The sequence below is a fragment of the Phaenicophaeus curvirostris genome, chromosome 27 (assembly GCF_032191515.1).
Source record: "Phaenicophaeus curvirostris isolate KB17595 chromosome 27, BPBGC_Pcur_1.0, whole genome shotgun sequence".
In the NCBI taxonomy this organism is placed as follows: domain Eukaryota; kingdom Metazoa; phylum Chordata; class Aves; order Cuculiformes; family Cuculidae; genus Phaenicophaeus; species Phaenicophaeus curvirostris.
The window spans coordinates 5,281,016-5,296,174 of NC_091418.1; the positions used below are offsets into that span (position 1 = coordinate 5,281,016).

At 52.5% G+C, this 15,159-nt stretch overlaps 1 protein-coding gene across 4 annotated transcripts in view; it reads right to left on the reverse strand.

The window, feature by feature from the left end:
- Nucleotides 1–2,628: 2,628 nt before the first annotated feature.
- The window catches only part of SLC4A5 (solute carrier family 4 member 5), a 32,453-nt gene continuing 19,922 nt past the window's right edge, over nt 2,629–15,159 (reverse strand). For 2 of the 4 annotated variants that reach the window (XM_069877717.1, XM_069877716.1), the window contains exons 13-26: nt 14,765–14,939; nt 14,325–14,458; nt 13,937–14,208; nt 10,909–10,970; nt 10,272–10,472; nt 9,430–9,543; nt 8,975–9,136; nt 6,376–6,554; nt 6,214–6,286; nt 6,025–6,093; nt 5,001–5,174; nt 4,744–4,905; nt 3,413–3,480; nt 2,629–3,041 (exon numbers count right to left, since the gene is read on the reverse strand). In XM_069877717.1, coding sequence (XP_069733818.1) covers nt 2,876–3,041; nt 3,413–3,480; nt 4,744–4,905; nt 5,001–5,174; nt 6,025–6,093; nt 6,214–6,286; nt 6,376–6,554; nt 8,975–9,136; nt 9,430–9,543; nt 10,272–10,472; nt 10,909–10,970; nt 13,937–14,208; nt 14,325–14,458; nt 14,765–14,939 — 2,011 coding nt within the window. In that variant the 3' untranslated portion in view covers nt 2,629–2,875. Of the gene's footprint in view, nt 3,042–3,412; nt 3,481–4,743; nt 4,906–5,000; nt 5,175–6,024; nt 6,094–6,213; nt 6,287–6,375; nt 6,555–8,974; nt 9,137–9,429; nt 9,544–9,763; nt 9,878–10,271; nt 10,473–10,908; nt 10,971–13,936; nt 14,209–14,324; nt 14,459–14,764; nt 14,940–15,159 lie in introns of all 4 variants that reach the window. The other 2 variants (XM_069877718.1, XM_069877719.1) reach the window with 2 other exon arrangements.

Genomic DNA, 15,159 nt, shown 5'->3' on the forward strand with positions numbered 1-15,159 from the left:
CTGAGAAGCAAGCAGGTCTCTTGCTTTCATGCCTGAGCGAAACCTGTTCAGCTCCTCAACTGTTTCCTAACGACATCCCCATGACAGAGTAAATGTGTGTGACCACAAGCTCTACTTACCTGTCGAACATGAACCTTACCTGAGACTGCAATGCCTTGAGCAGGGTGGAAAAATTTACACATGGTATGGATTGGGGGCAGCGAGGCAAGTCCTTGGACACCTTCCTCTCCGCATGTTCCCTAGGAACACAGATTCCACCTTTCTGGGAGGAGGAAAGTCTTGTTATGAAGGTGAAGGGAGGTTTAGCCTGGAGAAGAGGAGGCTGAAGGGAGACCTCATTGCTCTCTCCAACTACCTGAAAGGAGGTTGTGGAGAGGAGGGAGCTGGGCTCTTCTCCCAAGGGACAGGGGACAGGACGAGAGGGAATGGCCTCAAGCTCCACCAGGGGAGGGTCAGGCTGGACATTAGGAAAAAATTTTTCACAGAAAGGGTGATTGGTCCCTGTCAGAGGCTGCCCAGGGAGGGGGTTGAGTCACCTTCCCTGGAGGGGTTTAAGGGACGGGTGGACAAGGTGCTGAGGGACATGGGTTAGTGATTGATGGGAATGGTTGGACTTGATGATCCAGTGAGTCTTTTCCAACCTGGTGAGTCTATGATTCTATGATTCTATGATTCTATGATTTTCTGAAGGGCTGATGCTGGAGGCACAGGGTGAGTTGGCACCAGCCCCACGTTCCTGATGCTCTCCTGGAGAGGAAAGTGCTGATAAAACAAAAGCAGAGGGAAGCTGGGGTCCAAGGGCTCCGCACCAGAAACAGAAAGAGACGAGGCTCATGGATAGGAGGTTTATTGGGTTCTATCACTGATAAGTACAAAAATGCCAAAGCGGTTCTGTACTGGAGGTGGCGGATCTGAGACGCTCCACCGTTTTCAGATACAAAAAGTATAAACCGGGGGTGAATCTTGCAAAATGGGCAGATTTAGTCGAAACAAACTGGATGCTGGAGTGGCCTCTGCTCTGCTGGAGGAAACACTGACCAGAGTCCCCCAAGCCTTTCTGGGGCTGCTGCTCAGCAGAGCTGATGCCCTGGGTGAAGCAAATTAACCTGGATGATGAAAATCGTAAGCCTACCTGCACCAGGCTTCGGCTGCCACGCAGGAAACCGGTACAAAACGCTACAGAGCAGATGCCGTGTGTTCAAGGTGAAAGAGTTCTTAGTGTTAACCTCAGGCTACGTGGCTCTCACTTCAGCGATGATGGGAGCAGCACAGGGTTATTCATAGGGCTGTTTCCCCAGGAGCTGCGCTCGGACCAGAAGCAACTGCTATAAATAAGAAACTGCATTCAAGTATTTCTGTTGGACTGGGATATTTACAGAGAACTGGGATCTGTCCCACACATGGTTGAGAGCAGTTGCAATATTGAACTGGTGTCCTGGAACCCCCCTGTGGCTGTTCCTGCCTGGAGAAAGGGTTTGGGCTCTGTCAGGCTTGAAATGGAGCAAAAAACAAGAATCCATCTATCAAAAATGAGTAAAAGAAACAGATTTGAGTGTGTTACCTCTGACCAGTGTTTCTAAACTGCAGATGAGCTTAGCCCATGGGAGGAAAAAAGCCCTTTAAAAGCCTCGGTGCTATTGGAAAAAAAAGGTGATGAGAGCTGGGCAGAGCTGAACTGGGCTCGGTGCCTGCGCCAGCACCCAACCTGCTCCCTTCCCTTCCTTTCCCAGAGGACCCAAAGGCAGTGGTGGGTGGGAAAAGCCCCTTTCAGAGCCAAAACACTAACCGAGACCAAGCGGAGAGCCCAAAAGCTTGGGCAGAGGACGTGCTCACTTTCCCCTCCCTATTATGAGATTATGAATTACCAGGACTGAGGAGCTAAAGTGGGTGCAAAGCCCCTCATACGGGGGCTGGGCAGGCAGAGCCGGCTCCTCCAGCAAGAGAACATCTTGGGCACCTCTCACTCCAGTTTGGAGGCAGAGATAAGACCATTATCAGCCCCTTGGGGAGAGCTGCAGAGGAGGACGTGGGAGACGGTCAACCAAAGGACTTTGTTGCAGCAACCATTCCTGTTTCCCACTAGAAACCGTGCCCTGCTCCCTGCAGAAACCATTCCTGACTCCCTACAGAAACCAAAGCCCCATTCCCTGCTCTGCTTTCCCACCACAGCCTGGCTTCTGCTCCTCCTTCCCTTCCTAGGGCATCTCTCCAGGCCCTCAGCTCCTTCACCAGCCCTGCTGGGCTCCTCATCCCCTCCTACGTGTCCCAACGGGGCGAGCAGAGCCACGTGTCCCGCCCGCGTCCCCACCTGGGATGCTGCCCCACAAGCAGAGATTCCCCTCGTGTTAGGCTTGGACCAGCATCCTCTTGCCAAATCGAAGGCTGATGCATCATCCCCTTTCCAAAACGAGACTCCCTGAGCGTCGCCCTGCATTTTCGGGGACTGGGGAGCAGGGATGCGCTCTTCCCTCTTCCTTCTCAGCCGCACAATCCTCCTCCCTACCCTAAAAATCCCCCTTGAAAACACCACCCCAGCACGGTCCCCCGCCCCATCAGCATCCCAGCTGCTCCCACAGCCCCGGCCACCCTCAGCTTCTCCAGCCCAGCAGCGAGCGGAGGCCAAAAATCACCAATTCCACCCTTTCAGCCTCGCTTTGCTGCCAGCAGAGATGCTTCTGCGTGGCAGAAAGGGAGGAAATTCAACAACACGTTGAACTTGTGGTGCTAAAAGCTACCAGAGCAACAGAGCCCTGGGGCCACAGGTCTCCTCCGTCTCACACAGAAAAATAAGCCCAATTTGCTTTATATATATATATATATATGAATATATAAATATCTCTCTATATATAAATGGCAGAGGAAGCGCTGCGTGGGGCTATAGCGTGGTCTCACTGCCCATGTCCCGAGGTTGTTTTTCAGTATCGGTGTCCTCATAGTCCGACTCCATCTCGATCTTCACCTGGGGCACAGCACAGATGGGGTTTCGGGAGTAATTAAATGCAGGAGACGATGGGCATGAGATCTTCAGGTGAAGTGTAATACTGAGGAGGAGCAGAGAGCGAAGTGAGTACTCAGGCGCGGGCACCTGCATCCCAAAGCCACCCCAGCACTCCCAGCAAAGGGCTCTGATTGATGCTACCCCAGTTAGGATGCATAAAACCAGAATATTTTGCCTTTAAGATCGTTCCATGCATCCCTGCTCCCAATAACCCAGGCCAGTGAACAAACCCACCCGAGGTATAGAGGGATGCTGCGAAAATACGCTCGGAAAACTCAGAAATGCCTGAGGATGATGGGAAGAGGCAGGAGCGAGGAAAGCTCAGCCGGGAGCATCGCCCAGCGACCCCAGAGATGCTCCCCATAGTGGGTGCTGGTCCCCCAGGGCTGGGGGAGCCTCTTCGGTGCCGTTTACCTGCGATCCATGTCTGAACCATTCGGGGAGGAATCAGAACGCAAAGCTCCAGGTGGAGGACCTCTTTCCTGGGGGGACACGGAGGTGAGGAAGGAGCCCCCCAAAAAAACCACTCATCCCCCTGTTCCAACCTGCTACTGGGTCCAGCAGCCTCCGGACGGTGGGAGGAGGGGAAAAGCTCCTGAGAGATGCTGATTTGGGGGTGATTAGAGAAAGCGAAAGGCCCCACCACCCCTGGTGGCAGGAGCTGGAGGATGGAGTCAAAACTTGCTGGCATCACAAAACCACCTGGTGCCAGAGCTGGAACAAACTCATCCAGATTTATCCTGACTGGTTTTGGTCACGGATGGCTTTGCACCAGCTCACGCGTGAGGTTGCAGGCAGAAGGTTGAGCCAAATTGAACCCATCTGGGATGATGGCACCACAAGCTGAGCATCCCCTGCTTTTGGAGGCTCAAACCTTTTGAATTATGTATATATAAAATCCCCAGCAGCATTGGCTCAAGGGTGAGACCCAGGATAGTTTGGCTTCCCGGCCACCCAGAATACCAAATTTTTAGCAGTGCTGAGCCTGCTGCATCCTCTCAAACCTGCTTTAAATAAAGCAAACCCTCCTCCCCACTTCAGCAGGACGGATCCAGGCAGGGCTCCCCTCATCGGCGGCTGCACAGACCCTGTTGCAGGGGGTAGGAAGCAGCAGGGAATGCGAGAGAGTCTCCTGAGCTCTTTACTTACGACTGAGGCAACGGGACCCCCCGTTTTGGGGCTGAGATGGCAGGGTCTCCATAGGGATCTTAATGACTGAGAGAGGTGGGAACCAGGGAAGAAAGTGGAGAAATTTGGTGAAAGCAGCGCCTGGGTGGGCTCCAACACCACCTGGAGCACCCAAAGGGATCCAAAACCTCCAGAGATGAGTGACAATGATGAAGAGGAGGCCTTGCCTTCCTCTTCCCAAATCAACTCTCAGCCCTTCTGCTGTGGAAGGGGCTGCAGCAGGGGGTTGCATGAGTTCGTGATGCTTTACAATGACACAACAGGTGCCATACTCTAAGCCATGGGATTTTGGCTCTTCTCACAATGATTTCATTTTTGGCCATGATTTTCCAGCTTTCAGGACAGTTTGAGCACCCCTAGAGCCTCCAGCCAGCCCCGAAGCATCACTTAAAACCCCTCAGTCAGCTGCCTCTATGTATGCAGTGAAACACCCCGATGAATCAAAGACCTTCATCCCAAACCCACCAACCTGCAGGTTTTGGTGGTCCCTTTCCCTCCCTGGCTGGTCCAGGATGCCCTTGTGGTCCACAGGAGCCCCCCACCCACCCCGGACCCACCTCCTCATCGCTACTGCTGTCTCCTTTGTTGCCTTTCTTCTTCTTCTTCTTGTCATCCTCCTTCTTCTTCTCCTTCTCTGGGATGATGTTGTCGATCCAAGCCAGGTCATGTTGGGAGAAGACAAAGTCCAGCAACCGCCTCACCAGGATCAGGGCTAAAATCTAGGAGTGGAGAGATGCAAGTGTGGGATGTCTAAGAGCATATTTCATCCTAAGACCTGGGGATAACCACGGGATCAAACCATGCTCTGCCTTACCATGACGGGGAATATGATAGCAGCCACGGTGGACTTGAGGATCCAGAGGACGGCCAGGCAGATGATCTGCACCAGAGTGAAGAGGTGGATGCGTCGCAGTGGCACATGTCGGAGGAAGACGTAATCAGGTTGATGCTTGGCAGGCATGAGGAAGAGCTTGCAGCGGTCCCAAAACTGTGGTGGGATGAAGGCTGGTGTTAGCCCTCGGCCCCGTTCCGCTGGTGCCCAGGTTGCCCAGATAAACCCACTTTTAGTCCCCAAAATGAGGAATCATAGAATCATGGAATGGTTTGGGTTGGAAGGGACCACAAAGCCCATCCAGTTCCACCCCTGCCATGGGCAGGGACACCTCCCACTGGGTCAGGGGCTCCAAGCCCCATCCAACCTGGCCTTGAACCCCTCCAGGGATGGGGCAGCCACCCCTGCTCTGGGCAACCTGGGCCAGGGCCTCCCCACCCTCACAGCCAAGTATTTCTTCCTAAGATCTCATCTCAATCTCCCGTCTTGCAGCTGGAAACAATTCCCCCTCGTCCCATCCCTGCCCTCCCTGATCAAGACCCACTCTCCAGCTTTCCTGGAGCCTCTTTCCATAAGGGAAGCTGCTCTAGGGTCTCCCCTCAGCCTCCTCCAGGCTGAACAACCCCAACTCTCTCAGCCTGTCCTCGTATGGGAGGTGCTCCAGCCCTTGGATCGGCCTCCTCTGGGCTTGCTCCGACAGCTCCAACTCCTTCTTATGGCGAGGATTCCAGAACTGGACACAGGGCTCCAGGTGGGGTCTCAGGAGTGTGGACTAGAGGGGCTGAATCCCCTCCCTTGCCCTGCTGGTTCCACTTCTGATGCAGACCAGAACACAGCTGAATTTGGGCTTTTTGACATTTCTTGGAGGATTTGGATATCTCCTCTCCCATGCCTCTCGAAACGTTGGATGCATGCAAACTTGGGGGTCTAAACTCCCCTTCTACCCTGTCCAAGGACCCCGCTGTGGCCACTAAAGAGGGAGAGGAGGAGGAGGAGAAGCGCTTACCTGGATGCCATTCAGCGACGCGACACCCATGTACAGAAAGACACCGTACAGCACCGGCATGGGGATGTACTGGGGACATGGTAAAAAACACACCTTTTACCCCACGGAAGGCAGCAGCTCCTGGGGATGGGGACCAACACAGAGCGTGGTTGGGGGGGGACTCCAGCCCAATGGATGGGGATGTTTTACCTTCAGGATCGGGGCCAGGAAGACAGAAATCCCCGTCAACACAAAGACGATGATGCCGGTCACCCTCTGCTCCCTGGAAAAGCGAGAGAAGCAGAATGAGGCCGCGCTAGCTGGACCCTCTGCTGGATCCGGATTATCCTCCTCCCCCTGAGCCTTCCTCACCTGACGCCCAGGAATTGGGGCTGCTCCCCTGGGGCGCTGGTCTCTGTCTCCATCTTCAAGCTGTCGATGTGGGCGATGGAGATGACGGTGGCTGCCACGTACCAGGGCAGCCCCATGAAGGAGCAGACGGCCATGAGGATGCCCACCCAGAAGAGGTCCAGGTGGTAGCCCGCGGCTTTCTGCAACACAGCACCCAGGAGAGTCAAGGGGGGACTCATGGACCTGTTTCTACATTCACTCAGCTATAGAATCATAGAGTAGTTAGGGTTGGAAGGGATCTTAAAGATCATCTAGTTCCAACCCCCTGCCATGGGCAGAGATACCTCCCACTGGATCAGGCTGCCCAAGGTCCCATCCAACCTTGCCTTGAAGACTTGCAGGGATGGGGCAGCCACAAGTTCCCTGGGCAACCTGTTCCAATGTCTCACCACCCTCATGGTGAAGAAATTCTTCTTAATGTCCAGTCTAAATCTTCCCCTCTCCAGTTTTTACCCATTGCCCCTTGTCCTATCACCACAAGCCTTTATGAATAATCCCTCCACAGCTTTCTTCTAGCCTCCTTTCAGGTACTGGAATGTTGCTCTACAATGTCCTCGAAGCCTTCTCTTCTCCAGGCTGAACGAGTCCAATTCTCTCAGCCTGTCTGCAAGGTGGGGTTTCTCCTGGGATGCGCTCTGCAACTTCCCAATTATCGTAGAATCATAGAATCACCAGGTTGGAAAAGACCCATCAGATCATCGAGTTCAACGATTCCTATCAGTCACTAACCCATGTCCCTCAGCACCTCATCCACCTGTCCCTTAAATCGCTCCAGGGAAGGTGACTCAACCCCCTCCCTGGGCAGCCTCTGACAATGCCCAATGACCCTTTCCCTGAAATACTTTTTCCTCATGTCCAGCCTGAACCTCCCCTGGTGGAGCTTGAGGCCATTCCCTCTCGTCCTGTCCCCTGTCCCTTGGGAGAAGAGCCCAGCTCCCTCCTCTCCACAACCTCCTTTCAGGTAGTTGCAGAGAGCAATGAGGTCTCCCCTCAGCCTCCTCTTCTCCAGGCTAAACACCCCCAGCTCTCTCAGACGCTCCTCGCAATCCTTGTTCTCCAGCCCCCTCCCCAGCTTCGTTGCTCTTCTCTGGACTCGCTCCAGAGCCTCAACATCCTTCTTGTGGTGAGGGGCCAGAACTGACCCCAGGATTCGGGGAGCGGTCTCCCCAGTGCCGAGTGCAGAGGGAGAAGAACCTCCCTGGCCCTGCTGGCCACGCCGTGTCTGATCCAAGCCAAGATGCCCTTGGCCTTCTTGGCCCCCTGGGCCCCTGCTGGCTCCTGTTCAACCAACACCCCCAGGTCCTTCTCCTCCAGGCAGTTTCCAGCCAGACTTCTCCTAGTCTGGAGCTGCTCAGGGTTGTTGTGCCCCAAGGGCAGGACCCAGCATTTGGCCTTGTTAAACCTCCTGCTGTAGGACTCAGCCCATGGATGCAGCCCGTTCAGACCCCTTTGGAGCCTCCCGACCCTCCAGCAGATCCACGCTTCCACCCAGCTTAGTGTCATCCGCATCATTGCTGTGGGGCACCCCACATCACCCCAGTGCACCCCACGTCACCCTGCTACACCCGTCATTTCTGTAACGCGCCCCACATTTTGCTGATGCACCCCATGTGGCCACTGTGCAACCTGCATTGCCATGGCTCACCCTGCATCACTGTCACTCAACCCGCATCATCAAGTGTGCCCTGCATCACCCCACGTCACTCTGGAGCACCCCACATCGCCCTTATGTACCCTGCTTTGCCATGATCCACCCCCACAGAGCACCCGGCATCCCCCGTTGTTGCTGCAGTGCACCCCGTTGTGCTGATGCACCCCATATCCATAGAGAGCAGCCCTGCCTCGCCGTGGTGCACCCTGCATCCCCCTGCAGCAGTCTGTGTTGCTCTCACACACACTACCTCATCCTGACACTCCCCCAACACTGCTACAGCGTACCCCACGTCCCCCATAGGTCACCCTGTGTCCCCCTAATCATAGAAGCATTAAGTTGGAAAAGACCTTCGAGATCATCGACTCCAACCTTCCCTGTCCACTACTAAATTACGTCCCCAAGCACCTCATCTACTCGCTTTTTAAACCCCTCCAGGGACAGGGACTCCACCACCTCCCTGGGCAGCTGTTCAGGTGTTTGAGAGTCCTTTCAGTGAAGAAATGTTTCCTAATATCCAATCTAAACTTCCCCTGACACAGCTGAAGGCCATTCCCTCTTGTCCTACCATCTATCACCTGGGAGAAGAAACCAACAACCATCTCTCTGCAACCTCCTTTTAGGTGGTTGTAGAGAGCAATGAGGTCTCCCCTCAGCCTCCTCTTCTCCAGTGCTGCAGTGCCCTCTCGCATCACCCTGCTACCTGCAGCACTGGGTGAATTTAACACCCTGGAGGCTTTGTCACCTCAAAAATGCAGCTTGGAAAGGGTGAGGCCCTGGTGATGAGAAGTGGGGAACCTCCCATGCCTTGCACCCCAATCTGCACCCCTAGAAGCGGGTTCTCGCAAGGATACAGGCAGTACCCGACGCGATGCTGTGGCCCCGAGCATGGGACGAGTCCTGGCTCACCCGCAGCTTGTGCTCCTTCCTGTTGACGATGACGGCTGTGATCTGCTGGTCCATGAAGATGAGGATGGTGACGAGGAGGGCGGGCAGGGCGCTCGCTAGGTAAACCCACCATGGGTTCTTCCCGAAGGGAAAAACGAACCACCCTCGGTCCACGCGGGTGGGCTGGAGGGGAAGAAGAGGGGGTTTGGGCACCGTGGCCAGACCCGAGCATGAGTTAAAGAATAAAAAACCCAAGTGATGCCATTTCAGGAAGCCCCACATCACCCCCAGTCCCCATTTCCTCTGAGCATCATCCTATCCCATATCCATCCCTGGATCCCATTGGTACCCAAACCACCACCAGCATCCTCACGCCTCAACCCCCGAGATGCTCATTAGGACCAAGTCATTCCCCTGGATGGGGAGAATTTTTCAGCAGCACTTCCAGAAAGGGATTTTTATTGCTTTTTTATTACCTTAAAATCAGTAGGCACTTGGAGCTTTGGGGTGTTGAGTCCGAAAAGCACATCCAGCCCCACAAACATTAGTATGGACATAAAGATAGAGAAATCGCTAATAAGTTTACGCAGCTGCCGGCAGCGAGAGAAAGAGAAAAGGGGGAAAGAAACAACAAAAGACAAGGAAGGAAAAAGCACAGAATTAGATTATTCCCCCAGAAAGGACAAAGCAGCTTGTAAGAAGGCATCCAGACACCACAGGAGCTGTGATTTTCCCCGAAAACCAATGAGAAGCTGGAAAGAGAGCATGGAGGGAGAAACGAGGGGTCCCCCCACCCCGATGTGGCCGAACCTTGATGATACTGGGGATATGGAGCTTAGGGGTGTCCAGTCCGAAACAGGCATCCACTCCGCAGAAGAGGAGGATGGAGAAGACATTGGAAAAATCGGCAATGAAAGCCCTGACCTGGAGGCAAGATGGGGAAACGGGGGTGGAAAGAGTAATTAATGGGATGGAAAGGGTAATGAATGGGATGGAGAGGCTAGTTAATGGGATGGAGAGGTCTGTTCCCGCTTTGGCATCCTTCTCTAGGGCTTTCCAGCTCTGTTCACCTATGGATAACTCAGGTATAACCCATAAAATACGGATTTTTTTCTCCTTTGCATGACAAAGTGATGGGATATTTGGCATGCATAGCCAAATCGGCAGCTAAAATCTCAGAGAGGATTCTAACTACCAACACCTCCCAGAAATATGGATTTATTTTCCTAGAGCTCTTTGCATCCAGCTATGAATCCGACAGCTCCTGGGTTATCTCCCTTTTGGAAAGAAAAAGAGTAAAACCTGGTGTTTTCCTTACCTTGGTGGGGAAGTAGCGGCTGAATTTGAATTTTTTCAAGGTCAAGGTCATGGAGTAGGTCCCGAAGAAGAGGATGAAGGACATGAGGGCCAGGTCAGGCACGAATTTACAGGATTTCCCTACTAAGCTGCCGCCGTATTTGAGACATTCCTTCTTACTCAGCTGAGTCCAGTCCAGAGCTGTTAGGTTAATAGCATTGTACTGGGGAGAAACCCCCCACAAAAAGGGCAAAATTAGCATTTTAAGCAAGTGCAGTGTCCAAGTGCAGGGGGATTTCCCAGCCAAATAAAGCAAAATTCCTATTTTAAGGAATTACAGCAAGCAAGGATAGGGATATTTCCCAGCCAAAAGGCAAAATTGGTACTTTGAGCTATTGCAGTGGGCAAGGAAACAGGTGTTTCCCAGGACCACTGCCTCTGGGAGCCCCATAACCACAGGAAAACCCCGGAGCTACTATTAATTTAGGCAAAAAATTAGGAATATGGTGGCACCAAGCCCAACTGTGAACCCAAATCAATGCAAATCCCATTCTTGCCTTGCTCCAAGGCAGCACGCGTCGCTCCTCATACTCAAAAGTCCTTCAGATTTGCCCTCCCTTGCCCCAAATTTCCCCTTGGCATGAGCAAAATTCGCTTACCAGAGAAACGTTAGTGGTGTTTGGTGCTACTGGAGCTGAAGCATCGAACAAGGTCGCGTTGGCTGCGGGAAAGGAGGTTGTTATTGAGGTTTTTGGCTAATTTAAAGGGGTTTGAGGGTTTGGTATTAAAAGCACCCGGGCGTCACCCGGAGAGGCACAACTCAGCTTAAAAGCAACCGCGGGGTCAAGCGCATCCTCCAAGAGCCGCGTGGGGATTTGGCATCCCGAGGGGAGACCAGGATTTGGGGAGAAATCCCCCTGTTTCTAACCCCGCAGCGACTTCTCCCTGATTAATCCCATGCGCCAGCAGAGAACACGGCTTCTCCTTCGGTGGCTTCTCCTCCACGGCTGCCGAATGCCAGGGGGAAAGGTGGGTTTAGGAGCTCCCTAGGGAAGCTGCTGGCAGTGGGGTCGAGCATCGCGACACCCACACCTGTAAACCATGGGAGCCGAAGAGTGAAAAAGCCTGTTATTTTTGGTGGGTGGCATCCAATCATGCCTAAATTTCTTTTTTGTTTGGTTTCTTTTTGGGATGGTTTGGGGTTTTTTTTAATATATATATATTAGGGGTGTTTTGGTGTCTCACTGCAAAACCCACATATTTTCTAGCCCCCAGCACCTTCTCCTCCAAGGCAAAAAGAGGCTCCACTTGGCTCTTCGGGCGATGCAGCTCCGCAGCTTCAGGAGCACCCACATTCTTTAGGGGTGCCCCAAAGTGGGGTCCAGGACCGCTCTGCCCCCCCTCTTCCCTCCGGTCCATCCTCTTCCTGCACCAAGCGGGAATTTCGGCTGCCCCCGACCTGCCGCCTCCATCCCCAGCGCCGAGGATTAATGAAGGAGAAGCGATTGCTGGGTTAGAAGCAGAGACCCCAGGGCTGCCAAAACCGGGCACTGGCAAATGCAGCATTAAAAACATTAATATTATTATTAGTTTTGGGGTTGTTTTTTTCCTCCATAACCTTTTATTTTTCCAGAAACCAGCCCTGGTTTTGGTTTCTACAACTTAAAGGGCATCACACCATGGTGGTAATTTAAGAGGACCCCTAAGGGCTCTACACAAACCCTTTTATCAGAGCAGGGAGAAAAGTGAAATACATGGAAAAAAAATTAACAACAAAAGCCCCAGGGGGGAAGAGTATCAAATATTAAAATAGTTTTAATATTTAGAAGGCGATACTCACTTGAGATTGAAATCAGCCCAAATTGATGTGTGCAGCAGAGACAAATATGGTACAAATCAGTTATAATAATAAAAAATCAGAGCTAATTAAAAAAAATAGAAAAAAAAAGGTTGTAGGGGGCAATAAACATAATTTCCCAATAGCTAGAGGAATGGAAAATCCAACATGGACACTGCTGCCTTGGGTGCCCAGGGCAGCGAGGGCGAGGAATGGGGCTGGGCTGCAAAGAGGCTCGAGGTTTTTGGGGTGCAAATGCCTCCCAGCCACCCAGGGTCTGCTCAGGATGGGGGCTCGGAAAAGGGGGACATCTCCCTCGAGGGTAAAGGCTTCGCTTTCCGTCTGTGTGAAGCCGCGGTGGTGGGTGGATGGAGGTGGTTTAAGAGATTTCAGCCCCTGGGGATTGCGTCAGGCATCAGGCTTCGCTGTCCGGCGGGTCCCCTTTGGGAGGGTTTCGATTTAGAGAGGATTGCATCATCTGCGGGTGCTGCCCGCTGCACGCAGGGCTTCCAGAATCCAAGCGGATCCAGGCACTCAGAGCATGGTTGATAAAGAGAAATTGCAAAAACAACCCCAAAAATCAAACCGAATCAACGTTATTTCCATCGCAGCAGGTGACATCTCTGCCTGTGATGATGGGTGTTTGGAGCACATTGCATGGCAGGTCTCGGATGTTTTTATTTCAGGAGATGGCTTCACCATCACAGCTCTCTGACTCCTCTGGCTGCAGCTGATGCTTCTCAATATTGTCAGCATTTAGACTTTTTCAACAGTTTCAGCTCAGCTGAGAGCAGGTGGTCTCCGGCGTTAGCCCAAACTAAAGATCTTGTTGCTCTCTGCAGTTCCTGGGAAGGAGGTTGTGGTGAGGTGGATGCTGGGCTCTTCTCCCAAGTAACAAGCAATGGGATGAGAGGAAATAGCCTCAAGTTGCACCAGGGGAGGTTTAGAATGGCTATCAGGAAAAATTTCTTCACTGAGAGAGTGACAAAGCGTTGGAAGATACTGCCCAGGGCAGTGGTGGAGTCTCCATCCCTCAGGGATTCAAAGAACCTGCAGATGTGGCACTTCAGGACATGGTCTAGTAGGCACAAGTGGGTTTGGGCTGATGTCTGTACTGGATGATCTTAGAGGTCTTTCCAGCCTTAATGATTCTATGATTCTATAATCTCGACTCCCTTCCAGGTGGCTGCAGAAGCTTCTGAGCTGTACAATTCTGGAGATTATCAGATACGTCTACCCAAGAGCAAAACCAGAGGAGCCAAAAAAGATCAACCTCTCAGAGGCTGATGGCCTCTCCTTTTTGAAAAGGAACAAGGAAGAGGAGAAAAAAATAGTCCAAGGAGGTTTCCGCAGCCAACTGGGACACCTCTGGGTGTTCTGGACACTGGAGGGTATCTGTCCATTGGAGAATAAGTTTCATTGGTAGAAGGCTGAAATTACTGATCTAAATGATCTAAAATGTCTTTTTTTTTTCCATACTTCCTTTTTATCCATCCAGGTCTGGCTACCGAGGCTGAGGACCCTGCTCTCTGCCACCATTTGCCTCATCCCAGCAAGCATCAACACACTCATGGTTTAGTGTTTGATAGGAATGGTTGGACTCAATGATCCGGTGGGTCTCTTCCAACCTGGTAATTCTGTGATTCTACAATTCTATGATTCATCCAAGGGGCACAAGGCTGTGCTTCCTTCTTGCCCCAAAACACTCTCAGAGGAGTTCTCTCCACCCTACGCTGACCAGGTAGATGCCTCCTTCCATGTCAACAATCCAGGAGGCTTTATCCATGGTAGGACCCCCCCCTCATTCCCCTCATCTTCCCCATCCAGTGCTGAAAAAGATATGTACTCACCTGGGTCAGGAGCAATGCACTCGCACTTGTACATGGTCACGTAGTCCGGCTTGAAGTCCGAATTGATGGGATAGTACTTAAAGGCTCCGATCATCTTCTTGATGGCATCGTAGATGAAGATGAAGCTGATGAGGGTGGAGAAACCTTCCTCTGTGAAGCGGGTGATGTACTTTATAATGAAGCTGGCGTCAGTGGCCACCAGGATAAGGCACTGTAGGGCAGAGTGCAAGCCGATCCAGAGACGAAACTCCATGTAGTCGATGCCGTTGCCTCTGGAAGTGGAGACAAGGTGAGAGCAGCCCCATGAGAGCAAGCCATGGACTGGACGACAGCTCCCAGCCTGGTACGGATGGATCCCTATTTCCCTCCAGCATTGCCCAGCACCTACTTGCTGAAGTCAAAGAGCAACTTCTCGAAGATGAGGATGGGGCCTGTGCTGCTGAGGATGATGAGCGGCTGCCCAGCAAAGAGGCAAAACATGGAGCCTGCCATCGCCGTGCCAAGGAAGCTCTCCATGACGCCCTGGGGTTGGATGAAACCAAGAGTTATGGCGATGCTGTACCACGTTACATCCCCACATATACCCCAGATGGAGATGGGAATTAAGGACCTCTGCTTGGACCCATATGAGATGGTCGGAACCACGTCCTCTTGCTCCTGGTATTGCCACCAAGATGGGTTTTCAGGTATTTCAGGACTGCCAATCCCACTTGGCACTAAATGTTTATCCCCAGCATTAAAGTTGGCACGGCACAAGGGTAAAACCCATCCTGCCCTGTCTCACCCCTGCTTGATGTTCCCAAGCCAAAATGACTCCTTGAACTCAACCTGGTAGTTTTCTGTAGCGTCCCCAAGCAAGCCCCCGAACGTGATGGCATTGGTGATGCAGCCCAGGTAGATGAACAAGATGGCAGAGATGGACTGGATATGAAAGCCTTCATAGAAGTCGCTTGGAAACCAGGGCAGCTTCCTCTTTATATCCAGATACAGGCCACCACAAAACCTGGTGAGACACAACCAAGGACCTTCCACCATACATGACCTGTAACTGACACAGGGTAGCCAGAGGGACCAGGGAAATGATGGTGCCCCTGTACCCAGCATCGGAGAGGCCGCACCTCAAATCCTGGGTTCTGTTTGGAGTCCCTCACTACAAGAAAAATGTTGAGGGGCTGGAGCACATCCAGAGAGGGCAACAAAGCTGGGGAAGGGGCTGGAGATCA